General features: G+C 42.5%; 1 protein-coding gene across 1 annotated transcript in view; it reads right to left on the reverse strand.

Annotated features, from left to right (window-relative positions):
• GRK5 (G protein-coupled receptor kinase 5) overlaps positions 1-23412 on the reverse strand; it is a 227799-nt gene that overhangs the window by 21219 nt on the left and 183168 nt on the right. The window contains exons 6-12 of the mRNA XM_077823035.1: positions 21823-21915; positions 17848-17911; positions 16823-16963; positions 14914-15104; positions 6077-6114; positions 4335-4424; positions 2457-2665 (exon numbers count right to left, since the gene is read on the reverse strand). Coding sequence (XP_077679161.1) covers positions 2457-2665; positions 4335-4424; positions 6077-6114; positions 14914-15104; positions 16823-16963; positions 17848-17911; positions 21823-21915 — 826 coding nt within the window. The remainder of the gene's footprint in view (positions 1-2456; positions 2666-4334; positions 4425-6076; positions 6115-14913; positions 15105-16822; positions 16964-17847; positions 17912-21822; positions 21916-23412) is intronic.

Consider the following 23412-nt stretch of genomic DNA (forward strand, 5'->3'; position numbering starts at 1 on the left):
CTTTCCATCAGGATGACACAGGCACAAAGTGGGATGGCAAGGGTGTAAGTGAGGGCAGCATTTAATCCACAGTGATTTACAATCACCAGCATAGGGCTATCATGAAGTGGTCTGAAATGGCAATGTCACACTACTGCTAATGCTCCATACTTTGGTACAAAGGATTCTCTGATCCTTTGATGTCACAAATTCAGATCTCAGTTAGGGATTCCAACTCTGTAATGTCAGAGACATTTTCTGTGTAGTTTTCCCCTCTACAGGAAAATAAACAACTGGAGCAGGGATTGTTAAATCAATCAACCCACAACCCCCTTATACATTTATGGATTAAATATGTGTTAGGAGATTCAGTCTGTCAGATTCATATCATACCACATGACAAAAAAAAAAGCCTTTCCATCTTAAAATGACAGGAATAAGGGAAGCAATTTATGGGATAATATGGAAAATGCTGAGCAGGGTGGGGAAACAGCACAAGGAGAGTCACAACACCCGTTAGGTCAATTAATATAAGGGGGCCCATTAGATTAATTTTGGTCTCAAAATGGAAACCAGCACCCAAAGGAGAGACTTCGTTTTAACTAACTTTATTACGGTTAGAAAAATAAGACACTGTGCACATGGTCGACACTCAGTGAATGAACCATACTGATACTGTTTGGGTTAGGTAACAAAGAGGCAGAGATAAATAAAACATTGTATATTACACCAACCAACGTGCATGATGTCCCAGGTCCCATCAACCTGGAGGAGACTCAAAAGTCTCTCTGACAGAGTTAAAGGGGAGGTTTTGTGATATCTGAGAGTTCAAGATCTCATTATGAGGTATTATTATTATGTATTATTATTCATTTTGAAGAGTGCCGTAAAGTGTGTGAAGTGCTTCCCCTGATGGGTAAAAGAGATTATCACTGACACCCGCTATGTCCAACTGCCCCTTGACCTAATCTAGTTTTATTGGCTGATTTCTTATAGGCATGACATCAGGGATGGGACAATTCTACCACCAGTCCACTAACCCTCACCTAGCTCTCCTCAGCTTTAACTTTTTATGGACAGTGGCTACATTATTTTACTCTGAATGACACTTTTTCCCATCATGCTTCCAGCCCTATAACTAGGTGCAGAAACAGAAGTAAAAATCATTTTTGTCTCCTATCCATTTCTTTACAACAGGCTGGAGGTTTCTGTTTGGTGTGTAATGTAAACTTAATGCTGGCATGGCTCATGAACACCACGTTGCCACCAGAAGGCTTTCCCCCTTGCCTATCATTAGTTGAAATGGGGCTTGTCAGGAGAAGGCAGGCTGTTTGAATGCATGAAACCATCATTAAGGAATCGCCTACTGTCCTTTACCTTTGTACTCAACTCCCACTGACATCAGTGGGGAGTTCTACTCGCCGATCAAAACAGCATATGCCCTCAAGAATCTATCAGGAATGATGCCCGTTAATTACCACTCCATGAGATGAGGCATTGGGTTAGTGCACTGCGAGTGAATGACTTGCACTCATGATGCTTGCCTGTGATGCTGTTCTTAGTTTGCTAGGAGACCTCAGTAGCTCCCATTCAGTCCACCAACCAGAATGATATTAATACACTGCTTGCTTGTGTTGCACGAGGTATTGGTGAAGCTTGCGCTATTTATTTACTAACCTTTCCTTTTTCTTCTGTTTCTCTGCTAGTTTGCATTACCCTGCAGGACACCACACTAGAAAATCAAGGCTAAGGCAACACTCCTTTCCAAATTAAAATTTGGCCTTTCGAAGCCGTATGCTGGAATGGCATTGATTAACTCTAACATGGTTTGGGGATTTCCCATGTGGTTTGGGGATTTCCCTTACCAGCAACGGCCATGGTTCTAGAAAAAGCACTCCCAGCTGAAAGGGTAACAAAAGACATTTTAAAGGACAGCCCAACAGTGATTTAACAAGCCGGTCAGCATGGCAGCCCTAGGGATAAGTGATAGTAAAGGGAGCAAGTTGGGGGTGGGGGGAAGGGGTTTACAACACTTTCATAATGTAATCTAGGTCCTGAGTACTCTCAACTCTCATGGAAGACAATGGCAGTTAAGAGTGCTCAGGTCTTGCATGAGACACTCAAGAGTTCTGCAGCATCAGGCCTTTCTTCCCACAAGGTTCATAAAAGCCACAAGGTACATTCTTGGCTAAAATCTGGTATTCAATGTCTCCTGAATCCATGAAAATATAGCTACTACTCCCCCATCCAAAGAAGATTAGCTAAAATCACGCTGATCCTCAAGAAACTCAAACCAGCATTGAAGAAAAAAAAAACCCAAATAAACCCACTCAACACAATCTGGACGAACAGTGGATGCAAATCTCCTGCTAATGGACTGGTGGGGTTAACCCTGCGTTCTGCAGCCCTCTGAGTTGTAGTTTGTGGGCTACAGCCTGCTAACGAATCGACCACAGTGAGTTGTCAAATCCCCTTACCATTTTACAGACAGACTTTGCCTCCTCAGAAAATTTATGGGAGTACACCTCTTCTGTCTCCAGGACTCTCCTGTCCACCTCTTCTCTCTTTACCTTCTCTTTCCTTCCACGAAAGGGTGATTGTCCAGCAATCATTTCATAAATGAGGCAACCTAGCCCCCAGTAGTCAGGGCTGAGGGTGTATCTCTGATTGTTCAAGACTTCTGGCGCTGTGAGGGACAAAGACACATCTTGTGAAAACACTTAACGTTTCTATAGAAAAATAACTCAACCCCCTTAGCCCTCTTATTTCAATGACTGAATATACAGCTGGAGAGAACTGTGGGGAAAAATATAAGAGTCCCTCCTGGCTTCTACTAGCTGAGTTACAGAAAATACAGAATACAGCTATTCATGCAGAAGCATATATAAAAATACAGCTGGGGTTTAAAAAAACAACAACAAAAATCAGTGGAAGCCAAATATTTTTGACTAGCCCAATCTTGAAAGTTCATAAAGACTTTACATTTAAAAAAGAAATGACAAACAAACATTATTTAAACAAAAACAAAATTTCCTAAAAAGCAAATTCTGTCCTTTGGATCAGTTTCGTGTATATATTTTCATTTAAAATACAAACATCTACTGTGTGCTGTATATATACTCACTCTGCATACAGTCACTTTCCAACATGTATGTTTACTCTCTGAACACAAACACATGGTCCTGAGCTACACACAGATTTGCACCAGGATAGCTAAAGATGTGCTTTATAACTTATTTAGTTACTTAGATGCAAGTCTACCTGTGGAATACAAGTGGCTAAAGTCAGTTTGTTATCAACTTTAGCCAAACATTTTAAACCACTTTTATTCCAAAATGAGTGTCCGCATACAGATTTACATTGAAATAACTCAGTTGGTTTTAGGAAACTGGGTTAGTTATATCAGTACATGTTTGTGTGTAGACTAGCACACCAACTCTCTCCTTTTCACACAAAGTCTCTCTCTGTCTGAAACACACAAAGACTTGCTCACTCTATCACAAACACACAGAGAAAACCTCTCTCTCTCTCACACACACACACTCGCTCTCTCATACATGTACACACACATACTTTTTCTCTTTCTAACAGATACACAGAGTCTCACAGTGTATGTCTGTACTCAAGTGGATGTGTGATTGTAGCAAGGGCAGGCATACGCATGCTAATTTTAACCCAGCTGGCACAGGTAACAATAGTAGTGAGAGGTGATGGCATAGACTTCAGCACAAGCTAGCAAGCCACGTACAAGCCTGCTGGGGATCCTGGATATGTACTCTGGTTGCTAGCCCATGCTGACATGTCTTCATCACCATGGATATGCCTACTCATGCTACAATCACACCTTCACTTGCAGGGTAGATGTCCCCTCACACTTTAATACACACACATACAGTTCTCCCCCCTCTAGTACACATTAGCACACACACACACACACACACTGTAGTTAACGCTAGTATAACTCTACTGACTGCAAGGTTCAATTTAGCCCACTCACACATTCTCTCTTTATGTTGAAGAGCTCTGCATTTGTGACATGCTAACTGAATGCTGACTTGTTTTATATTCTAAAGCAGGAGAGAATTAATACCACGCTCATTTGAAGACCATTGCAAAATTTGAAACCCCTTTGGCAATCACCAGGAAATTGGAATCAAGCCAGAAGAAAAAAAACAGCCATCCCTTAATATAGCCCCTTAAAAATACTGGAAAACTCACAGACATCTCTACTGGTTTGATGCTCTGGTCTTGTAGAACAGTTTCCTATAGATTTAGTTAATCAGCACTCCAGGCGGAGCTCCAAAGTCACAAAAGCAGAGTAAACTATCAATAAAATGAGCTACTGAGGTACTTACCCATATACCCTACTGTTCCTACCCTTCCACGGATTGAGTCACCCTCTGGGATTTTAACAGCTAGACCCAGGTCAGATATTCTAATATGGCCTAAGGGGGAAAAAGCAAATATTAAAGTGCAGTCCTCCAGTGGCTAAAACCACAAAAGTTACACTCAATGGACCACTTTTGAAATTCATCTGAATGCTGTGAGAAGAAAAATGTCACTAGCACTGACTTTGAAAAACTACACTCAGGGCGGGAGAAATGATTTTGGGTGACACTCAGGGTTTTGCCTAAGAGCAATGCAGTGAAATTAAAAAAAGGAAGGTTTAGGCTGAATGGCAGTGAAAAAATCCAAACAGTGAGGTGTGTTACACTGTGGACTAGTCTTCAGTGCTTGACGTATCTAAAACTGGACTGGAATAAAAACAATGGTAGGTACATTGTCAGGAAATATCTTGCATTGACCTAAGGGGATGGACAGGTTGACCTAATTGGTCTTTTCAATCTCTAACTTTTATCACTGTATGATATTTTACCTTGTAAAAGTAACTAAATTTGGTCCTGAATCTATAACTAAAGCTCCACTTTCAGGTCTTGTTTGCCACATAAGAGTCTGTTCCTTGAGAAATACTATTTAAGAGCCCTGAAAACCTGGAGGTCATTACTACTTATATCCAGATTTTGGAAAGTCAAAGATTGGGGAGCATGTGAGTAAAGGAACAGATTTTGAAATTATATTTGCCCGCCTCCCCCACTCCCCGACCATATTTTTAACTTAAATCAAATTATCTCAGAAAGGAAACCACTCAACAACTATGGAGTATATTTAACATAGAAATCAGCTCAAGTACACTGCATTTTACAGCAGTGTTTTCATTAAAATGTCCAGTAACTTTACAGATCCCTAGTCTATAGTGTATCATTCCTTTAGAAAGGTGGGAGAGTCAAGACTGAGATAACTTGGGTAACTTAATCTATTTAGTCCATTAAGGTTCCTACCGCAATCCCATTTCTGTGGTATCAGAGGACCAAGTAGGTAGCAATTTGATAGTTCACTAAATTATAAATGGCCTAATGATTTAGTAATGGTCTGAAGGCTGCATAGGCTTGAAAGCCACAGTTCAAATGGAAGCACATCATATACATGATAGTAGTCACTCATGTCCTGCACCAGGAAACCTGGCACTGGCATGGTCAGTGCTGAGCCAAAGTCATAGGAACACAGGATTTCCCATAGACTTCCTGCCTCAAAGAAAGATATACCTGCCCTTTGACCAATTCTGCACCGCTGTAAATGGGGGAAATTTCCTTCCTGACCATAGCAGTGATTAGTTTATGCACTGAAGCATGAGACTTGATCATGGCAGGTTGCAGCTAGCAATGGGTTCACTGGTTTGAATAAAATGACAGCTGACAAACAGGGGGTAAAGTACCTCTGAGAAGGGAGTTGGGGGCATAGATTTCACAACTTCCTTCCCGTTGTGGAAGTAATGTAGGGAAGACACTGGAAAAGGCAGACCCATTGCTAGGAAAGCCATTGTCCAAAGGAACATACTCTGCCATGCAGCCTAGTTTCCTCAGCTGTGTAGCAGTTTTTGTGTAAAGTTTATCACTTTATGCATCCCAAGACACAAGCATTAGTATCTGATGAGCCTCTTATTCACTTGAGAGCATTATTTGCCTTATTACAATGTGTCCTAAAACTAACTTAAGCTACTCTCCTGTGAAAAAAATATCTCTAAACCTCTGAGACTTACCATAATCATCTAGCAGGATATTTTCTGGCTTCAAATCTCTGAAAATGAAAGATAGCAGTTATTTGTGTGAGAGTGGTTCACAAGCCCAGTGCAGGGTATGAGTACATATCCTGCTGGCGATAAACCAGTTGGGAGTCAACTGAAACAGTAAAGAACTTGTAAAACCAATATGAGACTCCACTATTTATTGCACAGCAAGACTGAGTCCATATATGTCTTTTTCTGAACTGCAGTTAAATTGTTTCCCCAAGGAAAGACTTCACTTCATAATTTGCTTTCTAATGGATTCACACTGCCTTCTGATAGTTGGCTTGGCACATGTTATAGGCCGAGATAGTAGCTACCCCGCCTGTAGTTAAGGTTGCCTGACAGTTCCCATCATAAAATCCCATTTTCAGTTGCTTATAAATTTGGTCAGTTATAACCATTCAGGCTGAAACTTTCCTAGCCTGGTGTCTGCCTCAGCCTGTTTTTTTTGTTTTTGTTTTTGTTTTGGAAAGTTTCAGCAAAAATGGTTCAGAACAAAGTTAGGGGAAAATATGTTGTTTTGCCCATGGTAAAAATCTTTTTACAACCATGTCATTGAGAAGCTCTAGTACCTCCATGGTTGGGAGTAAGGGCTTGAAAGTCGACAAAGAGGCTGCCCTGGTGTCAGAGATGTGTCTTTTGCTATTCCTGTTATAAAATGCCCAAAGATATAAGCCTTTGAAAAACCTTGGTTCACACAAATGCAGTAGAGATTTGATAGAATTTGTCATCTCATTCTTAGAGCAGTGGTTCTCAACCAGGAGTCCGGGACCTCAGGTTTCAGGGAGTCTGCCAAGCACGGCTGGCATTCAACTCGCTAGGGCCAGGGCAGAAAGCTGAAGTTCCGCCATGTGGGACTGCAGCCTAAAGTCCCACCACCCAGGACTGAAGCTGAAGCCAGAGCGAAACCCTCTGTGGTGTGGGATCCCAGGCAACTGCTACCCTCGAACGACGGCCCTGGCTTTTATAGGCAGAAAAACAGTTGTTGTGGCACAGCTAGTCCATGGAGTTTTTATAGCATGTTGGGGGGGGGGTCTCAGAAAGAAAAAGTTTGAGAACCCCTCTCTTAGAGGATTCCATCTGCACTGAGCATGCTCCATCCCCTCACAGCTCCTATATGCTGACCAGACTCATTCCAGGGCTGCTGGGGCTGAGCAGAATTTCTCCTGCAATGCTGCTTCCAGCGGCTGTGGGCTGCTGTCATGCCAGGCTCTAGAAATGAGAGCAGGGACACTGTCTCCTATGTTTCCAATGCTCTCCCTCCCTGCTGACACCCAGGCATAAAGAAGGAAAAGCCAGAGTCAAATGCAGAGGGCACATAGGATGGACTTGAATGGAGAGGAAGGAAGTAAATTGGGGCAAGGAGTCTGGGCGTATGTGCAGAGACTGGGTTTGGGAGCAATGCGGATGTGACTGGGAGGGGACTGGCTGGGCAAGAAGCCTGGGACGGGGAGCAGCGGAGGGCAGGAAGACTGAGATTAGATGAAGATCCTGAAGGTGAGGGAGACTGGGACTATCTGGGGAATACAGGTTTGGGAACAGGCATCATATTGCTCGCAATAGACCAAGTTCTTCCCCCTATAACTGTCTGAAAGTAATGGGGTTGAACAGGGTGTAAATTCAGGTAGAATTTGGATCACAGATTTTTAAAGGCCCCACCTGGATTTATGAATATATTAGATTCCCCATTAAGAAAGATTTCTTTTCAAATTGTGTGTGTATGCGCGTGTGTGTGTGTGTGTGGGCGTGTGTGGGCAGTGGGTGTTAGAAGGAGAGAAATCTGCGCTGCGGAAGGCCCACACACCGTACAGAGTCCATGCAGGAGTGCTCCCTGATATTTCAAACTGGGCTATTGGAATAACTGCAGTTTTGCAATCATTGGATAGGGGTATTTTATAATCTGACAGTGCCGAGGGCACATTTGCAAAACCTATCTTGCTCTCGTTTATTATTTTAAGCAGAAACACATGGTGCCACAAACATTCTTTTTTGCCCCTTGCCAGTTAAAAACCCTCTTGACCTCACAAGACAAACTTTGCTGAGTGCCCAGTGGTACCGAGCCTACTTTTCAAACAAACAGTACTCAAATACGTGAAGGGGAGAAGAATGCTGTGGAGAATGTATGACTTTATTTTACATACTACTGTGTGCTTCTCTCTCAATGTTAACCAAAGGCTCTCCGTGTTGGAGCCATGTAATAAAAGTCATTCCCCACATACTTTTTTCAATCTAATTTTAAACTCTTAGGAGCCATTTCCTTGAGGAGCCTAGATTCCATCCTTTACTTTCATTTTCAATCCTGTCAGCAATCCGTCACATTTCATGCTGCAGGATCAGCCAAGTGAAGTAGGAAAAAAAAAATTCCTGCATGTTCAGGTGAATTCAGAAATTAATTTTGATTTGAATAGGAGCAAAGATGGTCTTGTGATTTACACTCTGGGCTGGGTCTCAGGAGACAGTGATTCAAGTCCCAGCTCTGTCACTAGCTCCATGTATGACAAGGCATGTCATCTTTCGGTGCCCCGGTGCCCTATCTGTAAAATAGAGGAAAAATACTTCTGTTCTCCTGGCCTGTATTTGTCTTTTAGACTGTAAGCACCTCCAGGGCAGAGACTGTCTCTTATGCATGGTCTATACATGAATATTTTAATGGTATAACTATGAATTTTTAGAGTGGTGTCATTTTTTTACCGAAATAGTTATACTAATAAAAGCCCTACTGTGAATGCAGTTATAGAATCATAGAAATGTAGAACTGGAAGGGACCTCGATAGGTCATCTAGTCCAGTCCTCTGCACTCATGGCAGGACTATGTATCATCTAGAGTAGACCAGCCCTGACAGGCGTTTGTCTAACCTGTTCTTAAAAACCTCCAATGATGGAGATTCCACAAGCTCCCTAGGTTATTTGTTCCAGTGCTTAACTACCCTGACAGTTAGGAAGTTCTTCCTAATGTCTAACTTAAATCTCCCTTGCTGCAATTTAAGCCCATTGCTCCTTGTCCTATCCTCAGTGGTTAAGAACAACAACTTATTACCCTCCTCCTTACAACAACCTTTTACGTACTTGAAGACTGTTTTGTCCCCCCTCAGCCTTCTCTTCTCCAGACTAAAGAAACCCAAGTTTTTCAATATTTCCTCATAGGTCATGTTTTCTAGACCTTCATGTTGCTCTCCTCTAGACTTTCTCCAGTTTGTCCACATCTTTTCTAAGTGTGGTGCCCAGAACCAGACACAGTATTCCAGTTGGGGCCAGTGCTCAGTAAAGAGGAAGACCTACTTCGTGTCTTGCTTACAACACCTCTACTAATACCTCCCAGAATGATGTTTGCTTTTTTTGCAACAGTATTACATTGTTGACTCATATTTAGTTTGTTATCAATTATAACCCCCAGATCCTTTTCTGCAGTACTCCTCTGTAGGCAGTCATTTCCCATTTTGTATTTGTGCAATTGATTATTCCTTCCTAAGTGTAGTGCTTTGCATGTCTCTTTATTGAATTTTATCCTATTTATTTCAGATCATTTCTCCATTTTGTCAAGATCATTTTGAATTCTAATGCTGTTCTCCAAAGCACTTGCAACTCCTCCAAGCCTGGTATCATGTGCAAACTTTATAAGTGTACTCTCTTATGCCATTATCCAAATCATTTCTGGAGATATTGAATAGAAATGGACCCAGGACAGATCTCTGCAGACTACACTCAATATGCCCTTCCAGCTTGACTGTGAACCATTGATAACTACTCTCTGAATATGGTTTTCCAACCAGTTGTGCACTCACCTTATAATAGGTTTGTCTAGACTGTTTCCGTTGTTTATTTATGAAAAAGTCATGTGAGACAGTATTAAAAGCCTTATTAAACCTGAGATATATCACATCGGCTGCTTTTCCCCCATCCACGAGGCTTGTTACCCAGTCAAAGAAGGGTATTCGTTTGGTTTGGCATGATTAGCTCTTGACAAATCCATGCTGACTATTATTTATCACCTTATCTTCTAAGTCCCTACAAATTAATTGCTTAATTATTTGCTCCATTATCTTTCTGGGTACAGAAGTTAAGCTGATTGGTCTATAATTCTCTGGGTTGTTCTTTTCCCCTTTTTATAGATAGGTGCTATATTTGCCCTTTTCCAGTCCGCTGGGACATCTCCCCTCTGTGACACTGCACTCCATATTCTTCATAGAGATATTATTATGATGATATGATTATGGCATAATTATGATGTATTTTATGCAAGATAAGTCATGTGAGGTGTCACTGGAAAGGTTATGATTTACTGAATATGATTATCCTATTTGTATGCATGTATCATTTTTGTACCTGAATTTGGGGATATTGACTATGTATCTATATTACAAATGTGTTTATACCTGGAGAATGCCCACTAGGCAAAAGGCTCTCAGTATAGATGGCTGGTGAGAAGGGCCCATTCAGGTTAATGAGCCATTAGGAGAAAACAATAGGCCTTAGAATAAGCTTATCTCCCACCCGGGAGCCTTCCTAAGGACCTTACAGACAGCCTCCGAGTTATGGCTACTGCGACACTACAGGGACATGTGACCAGGTTACCTGGTGCTGGACTCCATCTTGGGATATCAGTGTTTTTCCACTGACTGGTGTGGGAACCAAGCTTTGAAACAAAGGAGTCCCGCCATATACAAAATCTATTTAAGGCAGGGGAGAGACATCATCATGGTTCTTCACTGACTCCCCACCCAAAGAGACTCCTGGAAACACCTTAGGAACAAAGGCTGAATTGGGGGAAGTGCTGGCCCCAGTCTAAAGGGATTTTTAGCCTGTGAATGGAACACCTGGGGATGCCAAGCTATAAGCCAGTGCACCTTGCTCCTTAAGAGTCTGCAACTTGCTTGTATAATCACTTATGGTGAAGATTTGCTATTCATATCCGATCTATATAGTATATTAAGTTTAGTTTGCATGTGTTGTTTATTTGCTAGTTAATCTGCTTTGATCTCTTTGCTATCACTCTAATCACTCATAATCTATCTTTTTGTAGTTAATAAACTTATTTGATGTCTTAATCCAAATCAGTCTGTGTTTGGCTAAGATGTCTGGAGAAAATCTAAGCTTGGTTACCACAAATGTGCATGGTCCTCTTCACACTGAGGGAGAGGCAGACCGGGTGTTAAACCCATATACTGGCCAGATTTGACCAGGGCAGGATGATACTGCTAGACTGGGGTCCTAGGCTGGGAGGCAGATGGTTAGAGAGCCTGCATATAAGTACAGCTGGGTGTGTTCCTACCCATGTGAATGCTGGTGAATGTGCAAGCTTGGAGGGCTTTGCACTTGTCACAGCAGGACAGTATGAGAAGGAGCCCAAGCTGGTGGGTCAAGAGGGCTCAGTGATACCCCAGTTCCAGGTGGCACCCCAGGGGAACCTGTCATGACCTCCACCATGAGTTCTCAAAGATAATTGCTAATGGCTCAGAGATCTCTTCAGCCAGTTCCTTAAGTATTCTAGGATGTATTTTGTCAGGCCCTACCAACTTGAATACATCTAACTTATCTAAGTAATTCTTAACTAGTTCTTTCCCTATTTTAGCCTCAGATCCTACCCCATTTACATTGATGTTCATTATGTTAGTCATCGGACCCCTGCTAACCATTTTGGTGAAAACTGAAACAAAAATTACATTTAACACTTTGGCCATTGCTGCATTTTCTGTTATTGTTTTCCCCTCCCCATTGACTAATGGGCCTATCCTGTCATTGGTCTTTCTCTTGCTTCTAATATATTTGTAAAATGTTTTCTTGTTACCCTTTATGTACCTAGCTAGCTTAATCTCATTTGGTACCTTGGACTTTCTGATTTTGTCCTTACATGCTTGTGTTGGGTTTTTTTTATATTCATCCTTCATAATTTTACTTATTTACCACTTTTTGTATGACTCCTTTTTCAGTTTCAGGTCGTTGAAGAAAGCCTGGCTAAGCCAGGATGGTCTCTCCCCATACTTCTTATTTTTCCCATGCACTGGAATAGTTTGCTCTTGTATACTTAATAATGTGTCTTCAAAGAACTGCCAGCTCTTATAAACTCTCTTTTCCCTTAGACTTGCTTCCCACAGGATCTTACCTACCAATTCTCTGAGTTTGCTACAGTCTGGTCCCTTGAAGTCCATTGTCTTTAATCTGCTGTTTTCCCTCCTACCGTTCCTTCGAAGCATGAACTCTATCATTTCGTGATCACTTTCACCCAAGCTGCCTCTCACCTTCAAACTCTTAACCAGTTCCTCCCTATTTGTCAGAATCAAATCTAGAACAGCCTCTCCCCAGTCACTTTCTCCACTTAGACAGGCATAGGTATCATACTGATATAAGATTATTCCCCTTCCCATAGTGGAATAAGCTGTACAGGTATAAGCACTCTTATACTGATATAACTGCATCCACAGTAGGGAGGTTGTACTGGGGTAGTTAAAGCTGTACAAGGCCTAACTATATATTTCTACAGTGCCTAAAACAATGTGGCCCGGATATACAGTAGATGGGAAACTCCAGGCACTACTGTAACATAAATAATAATTAATAATTCAGCTGGGTCCGCAGCATGCTTGCTTTCCAGGAACAGTTGAGCTCTACTATTACAAACATGGTTGAAAAGTGAAATTTAAGCTCAAATGTTTGACTAGTAACAGGAAGTGAACTCTGAATTGTATATTTAATTGTAAATATTCCAAACTGGACACATTCTCCTCTGATGGTATTGGTTTCAGAGCTATCTAAAAATGAATACATTTTGGAATTTTTGTCAACTACTTGCAAACATTTTGCAAATAGAGTAAGAAGTGAAATGTGATGAAAAAGTGTGTTGTTATGAATTATTCACTTGGCTCAAGCTGTGGCATTTTAGTTACTACATTTATTGCCCTATAGTGCCGTTCGTAAGACCCAAAGCACTTAATAGAATTACAAATAATGGGCCATTGCTGAAACTTCCAAAATAGTGCTGGAACAGTGTCATGGGCAGGAATGTAATGTCACCCATCACCATCACTCCTCTCAGAAGTTTCCTCTCCCAAAATACTCCCTGACACTCCCTGTGAGAGTTAGCAAGATCACAGCCAGAACTGGTACAAAATTGCAATAAATGCTTCATTCCTTATCCTATTCCTCACAATAAAGATAGCACCAGACGCTGTATGGCCACATTCATGATTTAAATTGTGGTCTCATGTCAAAACACATTATCTTCCTGGAAGTAATGCCCCTTGGATGGTACCTTATCAATACACAGGACCTCTGAAGTATAGAATGCCAGTAATAATGATTTCACAAGCCAGGCTCAGGAAAACAAACATTACATATTATTTTAAAGTATATTAGAGCGCCATTTGAAAAAAAATATTCCTGGCATCCATGGAAATTGACTCTGCATCCAGCCTGCTGATTCAGCAAGAAATCCCTGACCTCTTCTGCAAAAGCATTTGTACATGGTGTCCTGGTGCAATGAGATGCTCAGCCAATATGGAGGTGGAGAGCTCAGACACATTATCTGTCCTCCTGCTCTGCACCCGATGTGCCATAAAAGAGTGTTTAACCCTCATCAAGAACCGCATGCTGAGTTTTTCAGGCTTGGGGTCTTTTTTTGCCTACTAGCTGCACATTCGGCATCCGTTCAGCTTGACGCTGCAGACCTGGATCAAGGTTATGACATGGTCTATAGCATGCCTCACTTGCATGACTTCTCTGAAGCTCAAATCAGTGTCCTTTCATTCAGACACCTATTGTTTTATTCACCCTACTGGAAGGAAGAGGAATAAATCCCTCACCTACTGGAGGACCACATGCTTTCTAATGTCATTATTCTTTTCTTTTCCCTGCTTATAGGTCTCCCTGCTGACTGACCTGTCCATTTCCAACAACAATGTTGCTTCTTGAGGGAAAGAAAGAAAGAGAAAGCAAGTGAATGAGAAACCCACAGAGAATGCCTAATGTGTCGTTCTGAGGGGGCCGAAGAGGGGAAGGTTGGGTGGGGAGGGGAATTTGGTCTGTAATTATCTCATGGTGCTGCATATTCTCAGTACACCTGTGGTGTTTCTGAAGACAGTGTGATGGGAGGGAAATATGCAGATTCTCGTCTCTCACCACGTTTAAACCTCTCTGGTCGTTAAGAAAAAAAACATATTTGGCTACCTTGACGGAAGGAAGAGGGATAATCCCCCTATCCACAACTCCTTTTGACTTTATTATGGTCACTCCTGAGTTACACCAGCATTCATGATAGGAGAATTACACCCAGTGTGTTAATTTAAAAAACAACAACAAAACTCAACCATGTAGTTAACAAACTATGTGTCCATAATCACTCTCATCATTTTGCTTGCATGTTACATCCCTTTCCACCATCCTTTACCTTTGTATTTTTAATCTGTACCCTTCTGTCTTCTTTTCTGTTTGGGAAGTACATAGCACATTATCACCACCACAATCTAACTAGTAAAAACGGAACTTTCATGTCCCAGGATAATCTCTGTATAATACTGACTAAGAAGTAGCTTAGGAGAAATAACTCCTACAGAATCTGTCTAGGTTTTATACATGCAAGCTGAGACAGGATTTTGGAAGCTTTAGTGAGTTCTATATAGTATGTTCTATATCATCTATACAGAATGTATTCTGTAAAGCTACTGCTTCCTTCCATTATTATTGTGTCTTATTGTATTCCTCCAAAGCCCTGAGAAATCTGAGACACCGCATAAGCATCTAGGAGGTATTGCACTGAAATAGGCCCTACAATTCAAGCTTCACCTGATGACTATCCCAAGACACTGAGGAAAGCTTACCTGTATACCGTGTTTTCTCTATGCAGATCTTCCAAGCCACAAAGAATCTCTGCTGCATAAAACAAAGCTCTCTCCTCCTCAAAGCCTGGGTTGCCCATGTTGTAGATGTGGAACTTCAAGTCACCCCCATTCATTATGGTCAGAACTAAACACAGTGCATCCTTTGTTTCATAGGCATAGGCTAAGTTAACCTAGAAAGATAGTTGTAAAATAGCACTCGCAGTTCCGTCATAAGTTGTGTTGAAGTCATTGCTAACTTTTGTACAGTAAAAGTGCCAAAATTTGACAACAGTGTGTTGTAAACAAAGCAAAGTGCGGAGAAGATAGAAGCCTTCTTGCACCATCAAGCTTGTTTTACAAAACCACATTAAACCCCCCAGCAATTAGAATATGATGGACTGATATTTTGAATCCTCTGGGGCCTCAAGCTGGTGCTTTAAAAATAGCTGCGTAGGCCGTACTTTGCAGTTGCAGCTCCGGCTGGAGCTCAGGCTCTGAGGCCCACTCCCTTCCTTACGTTTCAGAGCCTTAGTCACAACGGCAAAACACTGTCTCTACTACTATTTTTAGAGTGCTAGCAAGAGCCCTTCTGGCCTGAGTCTGTCAACCCATGCTGGGAGGCTTGCTCCCGCTTGCTCCAAAATCTATGCAGACATACCCTCAGTCACAGGACGGTAGGGTTGCTGACTGTCTAATCGCACAAACCCAAACACCCTTGCCCCGCCCCCTCCCCGAGGTCACACCCTTGCCCCACCCCTTCTCTGAGGCTCTGCTCCTGCTCACCCCATCCTCCCACCCTCTGTCGCTGACTCTCCCCCAGCCTCACTCACTTTCACCGGGCTGGGGCAGGGGGTTGAGGTACAGGAGGGGGTGTGGGCTCTGGGCTGGAGCCGAGGGGTTCTGAGTGTGGGAGGGAGCTCCGGGCTGAGCCTGGGGCAGGGGGTTGGGGTGCAGGAGGAGGTTTGAGGTGTAGGATCTGGGAGGGAGTTTGGGTGCGAGAGGGGGCTCAGGGCTGGAGCACGGGGTTGGGGTGAGGCGTGCAGGCTCCAGCCGGGCGGTGCTTACTTCAGGTGGCTCCTGGAAGCAGCAGCATGTCCCTGCGGCTCCTAGGCTCAAGGGTGGGCAGGCAGCTCTGTGTGCTGCCCTTGCCTTCAGGCACCGCCCCTGCAGCTCCCATTGGTCACGGTTCCCAGCCAATGGGAGCTGCGGAGCTGGTTCCTGGGGCAGGGGCAGTGCACAGAGACCTCCTGGCTGCCCCTGAGCCTAGGAGCCGGACATGCTAGCCATTTCTGGGAGCCACGCAGAGCCAGGGCAGGTAGGGAGCCTGCCTATGCCCCACTGCACTGCTGACCGGACTTTTGGCCAATTAAAATCTCCCGGATTGCTTTCAATAGCAACCAGGAGATTGAGGCCGATTCTGGGAGACTCCTGGCCAACCTGAGAGGGTTGGCACCCCTACAGGACAGACCAGGCCCATATTGACTAGATGTTTCCTGCTAGCCAAGCACCATCATCTTCGTCTTACTGGGTTGAGCCTCAGCCAGCTCACTCTCACCAAATCCGTCTCTCACCCAGGTACTGGGAAATCAGGCAATCACTGGGGATAAACATAGCTCAGCCTGACACAACCCCAATACAACTGGAGACTGCAAAGAGTAAACATTTTAAATTTCCTAAATAGAAGTAGCCACCACATTTGATGCACGTCTCACATACTACAAGCCAAAACTAGAATCAGTTGAATGGAAAAGAGAAGGGCTCCGGTAAACTGAGTAAGCATTACAGAGTTGGCCAGCTTCCACTGCCACTATGTGTACCATGAAGCCAATTGGAGGCACTGAAGTCAACAAGAATTATGCACAGGGACTGACAATGTAACTGGACCCAGAGAGAGGAGTTCAATACTCACTACAAATTGACTATTGACTTTTTCTAAAATCTGCTTTTCATTTAGTGCCATGGATTCGCCTTTCCTCTTTTTTATTCTCTTCTTCTCTAATCTTTTGCAGGCATACATTTTCCCTGTCGCTCGGACTTGGCAAGCACAGACCTAAAAATTAAAGAGAAGGGAAAAACAATTACTTGGGTAGCTTAAAGAAAATACCCTTTATCTCTAAAGTTTAGTACCTCACCGTCTGATTTGTCTGCAGGCTTTTTTAAGGGCTTGCTAATGGTGTGAGAGGCAGTGTAGCCTACTGCGTAGGACACAGGACAGAGCATCCAGAGACAAGGGTTCTCACCCTGGTTCTGGAACTGACCTGCTTTAGAAACTTACTGTAGTCATTTCACCTTTCTATACCTGTTTCCACTCCCACCCTCTGTCTGCCTCGTCTACTTAGGGTATGTCTACACAGCAGAAAAATCAACATGGCAGCAAGCCTCAGAGCCTGGGTAAACTGACTCGGGCTCACACTGCGAGGCTAAAAAGAGCAATGTAAACGTTCAGGCTTGGAGCCCAGGCTCCAAGACCCTTGCTGTGTTTCAGAGCCCAGGCTCCAGCCAGAGCTGAACATCTGCACGACTATTTTTAGCTCCACCGTGCGAACCTGAATCAGTCGACCTGGGCTCTGAGACTTACTGACGCAGGGTTTTTTTGCTGTGTAGATGAACCCTTAGATTATACACTCTTCAGGGCAGGGCCCTGTTTCATACTGTGCATTTAGATGATGCCCTGATCTAAGCAGAGGCCTCTAGTTGCTATTGTGATACAGATAATAACTGCGTGAGCATGATTCAAAAGTAACTAACAAACAAAACAAGAGAGTCATTTCTGTAGGTGACCCTGGAGGGTTATAATCTTATGAAATGTTAACAGAAAACTGTTAGCAATTAAGTGGTTAAAACCATCCTCTTTCTTATGAAAAAGATTTCTTTTAACCTGCAGTGCCTGTGAGGTGAGAAACATTCTTAACAGAAGCTTTCAGAATTACTCACCTCCCCAAAACCACCTTTTCCTAGTACCCTGTACTGCCTAAATGTGTTTTTCGTTACTGGTTGCCTGAAAGAAAAGGAAATATAAAAAGAAACTCTACATTTAATGCACTCTCTAAGATTTATTTATTTCAGATCATACTTTCGAAAGAACAAAATAGCTAAATATTGTATAATCACATTATTTCAAGGCAATCACATTATCTAATAGACTACATAATTATGTAATTACATTACTGCAATACTGTGTATGGCTTGAACTTTTCAATTCCAACATATTAAGCTGTAATAAAATACAACACATTAGTGAGTCACTGGTGTGCAGCATAATTTCTGACAAAGTCTTAGGACTACATGGGGACCTGACTTTCCATCATATAGGGTTTTTTAAAAAAAAAAATGTGAGGACTCAGAAGAGTTTGAAAAGACACGATCATGCTATGAATCATCCGATAATTCACAGGTATCTATTAAGGGTCAAATCTTGCCCCTTCCTCCATGGGCACAGAGTGCCTTACCTTGGGTGGAAATCCTTCAGGCTCACTGGACTGATAGGGAGCCTGTGTCCCATTTGTGTCATGAAGTCAAGCTTCTCAGGGACTCTTTCTGTGTCCTATTGCAGTGGAGTTTAGTGCGGGAAGGCAGGAATGGAATGGGCAAGGAAGAGGGAATTGAGCAGCCATATTTGTAATGTACTTTCCCACTGGCCCAACTCAGTCTCATGTAGTTGTCATGAAAGCCTGTTGTTGTTATTTATTATTTGTATCACCACAGCACCTAGGTCATAGACCAGGACCCCACTGTGCTAGGGGCTGTGCAAACACAGACCAAAAACATTAGTCCCTGCCCCAAGGAGCTTACAATCTGCAGACTGGTTTTCCATTCAGGCCTGTTTCTATATTTATTTTAGAATAACTTCTATAGAACTTCATCTCTATTAAATGTTATACAATTTTCCCATAAAAGGCAGACCTCCAATCCTAATTCTAACATTTACCTCCCTTACATTTTTATAATTTGCTGGAGAATATTTGATTTCAAATACCTTACTTTTTAAATCACCACTCTGTCACTAAGGAATGAAATAAAACTATAGTAAAAGCTACTGCTAATGAATATTCATATGAACCCTATAGTAGCTTTGTTTTGCTGCTGTAGGGCAGCAAACTGAGCACAAGTTAAATAGCATAGCTGTGAGACCAACACAAAGGATGTGGCTGATGATAACAAAGGAAGTAAACATTAAGGTGAACCATGTTCATTTGTGCTCTATTTTAAAAAACAGCAAGCGTGAGGGAGGGAGAAGGAAACCTTATATAAATGAAATGGGAATGGACCAGACTGGAAGGGGAAAATGTGATTTTCAAGCTTCTACGAAAATATTGCAAACACTAGTAGGGTTAAAAGCACCAATTAACCATGATAACTATGTATTTGCCAGTGTCCCTGAAATAAACTGAGCATTTAGCTGTTCTGTTGAAGCCAACAGGCTCTCAGAATGAGCTGTTAATCATTCCATGCTAGTGAAGTTGTCTTTGTTTAATGCTGGAAAGTCTCTTCAGTTTCCTAAACTAAGTGGGCTCATCTGATGTCTTGTCAAGTTTGTTTGTTTTGGTTTTTTGTTTTTTTTTTTGGGGGGGGGGGGATAAAAATCTTCAATGCATTGGACAAAATTCCAAATCCTAGATGTGACAGTAGACTGAAAAAGTCAGACTTGATAGGAAACATCTGATCTTTTTCAATTTAAGTGAAAGAAAGAAAATAGAGCATAACAGTGAACACTGGATGCTCTGGTTTTCATGTGGAATATGGCATGTACTGACCTGAAATGACTGACCATCAGCCAAATGGTATTTAATTTTAAGAGCTAGATTTTTAGCTGGTGCAATTGGCACAGCTCCGTTGATTTCATCTGAATTTTGCTGATTTACACAAGCTGAGAATCTGGCCCTAAATCTTCTCTTGTAATTCACAAAAAGAAAAGGAGTACTTGTGGCACCTTGGCGATGAACACATTTATTTGAGCATAAGCTTTCGTGAGCTACAGCTCACTTCATCGGATGCATGCAACCACTGCATGCATCCGATGAAGTGAGCTGTAGCTCACGAAAGCTTACGCTCAAATAAATTTGTTAGTCTCTAAGGTGCCATAAGTACTCCTTTTCTTTTTGCGGATACAGACTAACACGGCTGCTACTCTGAAATCTTGTAATTCAGTTTGTGGAAAGTGTGGAATGCCTTTAACTCAGAGTTACAGACACCATTAGCCAGCGGCACCAATCCGCTGTGGCACCAGCCAACAAAGAATACACATTTCTTTGTCTTGGCAGGTCAAAGCCCCTAAGGATTCCTGAAAATGAAGTGTGCCTGGAAATGTGTACCTAATAATTTTGGCCCTAGGACACACATGCTGTATTTTCCTTTGTGTTATAAAAACAGAAATAGTGGGTCCTCCAAAAAGTTATCATAGATCTGTCTTGGTCATCAGCATTCAAAGGTTAGCTACGCAAAAGGACGGCTCAAATTGCAGAATGTTTTTTTTTTTAAATGGTACCCAGTGTACTGGAAGTTAAACACTACAACACACTAGCCATAGCTAGGGTGTTTTTCTGTTTTATTATTAACTTTTCTAGCAAGCAGAATCTGGTTTAGCATTGCTTATCATGCTGTTTGCAAATGTGAAAACTGGAGATTAGATGCACATCTAAAACTTCACATCATAGACACATGTAGGTAGGATGTAACTGCTAAAGTGGGTCATTTAAACATATTTGCAACAGGATGCAAACATCTATTTGTCTGCAATGAAAAACTTTTTGTGACAGGGAGCACAGTAACTATTAGGGAAGAGATTTTTTGAAGCCACATAAGTAAATTTGGATACCCAGTTCCCATTAATTTTAATGGGAATTGGGTGTCAAAATTCCTCAAGCAGCTTTGAAAATCTCATCCTATAGGTCTATGGTGCACAACCCACATTCTGCAATGTAGCTTCCCAAGGTGTTATCTGTGGCCTACAACTTCAATATAGTCTGGTCTACACCTAAATATTAAATCAACCTAGCTACATCACTCAGGGCTGTGAAAAATGTCACGCTCTGTGCAACATACTTGGGTCAACCTACTGTAGATGCAGCAAGATCAGCAGAAGAATTGTTCCACAGACCTAGCTGTCGCCTCTCGGAGAGATGGATTACCTTCATCAATGGAGAAACCCCTTCCGCCAACATAGGAAGCATCTACACTACAGTGCCACGGCGGCATGTGCCGCAGTATCACTGTAGTATAGACATATCCTCACTATCTTGAGGAAAATGGTATTCTAGAGAGTGGAGGGAAGGGGAGGAGATTATTCCTGAGTCTGTGCACATACAAGGAGGACCACTGCTATCTTGGCTATAGTTGGTGTAGACTGGTTCACGGTTGGAGGAGCTCAGCTAGTGGGTGAAATGGGATCTAGCCCTGAGGTAAGTTTGATTCTTATCTGGTTTCATTCTGCAGGACAAAGCCTCAATTGTTTTTTTGACCCTTCTAACAATGGGCACTTATGACCAAATACTAAGCTTGGGGAAGCCTTTCTGAGAAGAATGGAAATCCTGAAGCATAGCTTAAGGGCGCAGAGAGCATGGCACAAGGGGTCTTTGTGGAGGGAAAGGGGGAGAATGGAGGAGAGCAAAATCTGAGAGCTGTTATATGGAGTCTAGGAGGCAAGAGGGAAAGCCAATGGGAGGGGAGGTTCTAGTAAATGTCTGGATGGTCAGGCAAATTCTCACTACAATAATTTATGTCATTTCCCCCATCCCTCTTCTCATTCGTTGTAATTTTACATTCTAAAATAGTTTGTAACTCAAAGATAGGACCAAATTCTGCCTTTGATTTAAAAACCAGTGGGAGCAACGCATGCTTTTTTGACACACAGACTGCACGTTTTGCATAGAAACTGAAAATATATATATTTTTTAAAAGAGCAGTGCTTACCTTTCCAACCACTTCCACTGCAGAAACCTATCAAAGTACATGCTGCCTAGGTATTCTTGAAATGGCTCTCCACTTAGGTAGTCAAGGACAGATCTGTCTCAGATGAAAAAGATATATAAGCATTTTATAATCCTGAACTTGAAGAAAAAAAAAAAGGAATTTCAGTCTTGCTCTAAAGCAATGTTGCTTCGTTTATTTCCACCTTGTTTTAGTCACAGTTTTAATCAGTAGGAGCTACACTGGAACAATGTGTCATGTACGCTGTACCTCACCATGTGTGGTACTAGTGTGCCGCCGTGTGTGTTGACAAAGGCACTGGTTCTGAAACTCTTCAGCTGGCTGGCACCAAGAGCCGGTAACAATGGTAGCTAACAGTGAGGTCACATGTAGGGGGCATGTAGGTCTTGATCCAAAGTCTATTGAAGGCAATGGAAAGGCTCCCATTGACTTTTTGGACTTTGGATTAGGCCCTTAGCCACTAGGGCAGTTAATAACTTGAGGAGGGGGCCAAACCAAACCCCACCGGAGTCAGTCTTCCTGAACTTTGGGGAATGTTCAGATCTGGACTCAAACTTTCTGGCATTGACATCTCAATTATCGAGTGACCATCAGGGATGCTGTTAGCTAAAGCAAAGGAGTCAGTCATAACTCATGCTTTTGGGAAGAAGTAATTTTAGTCCAAAGAAAGCAAAATATTACTGAATTAAGCCAAAGGACCCTGCCCAAGAGCTATGTTGCTAGCAGAATGAAACAAATGAAGAAAGTGGGATGGGCCTGTGGATCTGGACCTGTGTCAGGAAGGGGCCTTGGGTGGTCATGTTGTGGATGCAAAGCTTTGGTAGAAAGCCAGTGAAAATGTGCCAGAGAATTAGTGTGGGATAGGCAGCAAGTGGCCAGAGGCAGAGAGAAGTCCTGTCAGACTGGCTGAGGGGCAGGGCTGAGAGAAATAAGATGAGACAGGCCTCAGGCATTTATGTGCAGGGTCTGCTGCTGTATAACTGATTGCTGTCCTGTCCTTTCAGGCCACTGCTGATTGGTGAGCTAGTACATCTGCTGGCATGTCATCGGGGGGCAGAGCTTAGCCCAGCGTGGAAGAGACACAGCACAGGGAATGAGAGTTGCTCTCCCCGCAGCCTCACAGCACAGTGGCCCAGAGTTACTTGAGGGGAAAAGGAGGCATCTAATCATATAGAGTCTAAAGATTAGTCAATCAGGGCTCCTCTGATAGCTCTTGGTCTCCTGATTGGCTAGAACTGCTGGAACTAGTCTTACCTTGTGACCAACCAGTGCAATGGAAGGCATGGCATGCTTTCTAGCCAAATACACTTTAATTTAGAAAAGGATTTCAGAGACAGAAAATGACATCCAGACAAGTACAGGTATAAACCTGTCGACAATGACGACATCACACAAGAACCTCTCTAAGTAGAACGCAGCTCTGAGAGAAAGGAAACATTTCTATGGTATGTCCCATTGAGGAACAAGTGTGCTTTGGGACTAGGTCTTCTCATTATCTAACTGATATGGTTCTCGAGCTGAGCAAATTATTCATTGTTAATAATTTATCTCCTGAATTTAGCTTTTCTCCAT

Source organism: Eretmochelys imbricata, chromosome 7 (assembly GCF_965152235.1).
Source record: "Eretmochelys imbricata isolate rEreImb1 chromosome 7, rEreImb1.hap1, whole genome shotgun sequence".
Classification (NCBI taxonomy): domain Eukaryota; kingdom Metazoa; phylum Chordata; order Testudines; family Cheloniidae; genus Eretmochelys; species Eretmochelys imbricata.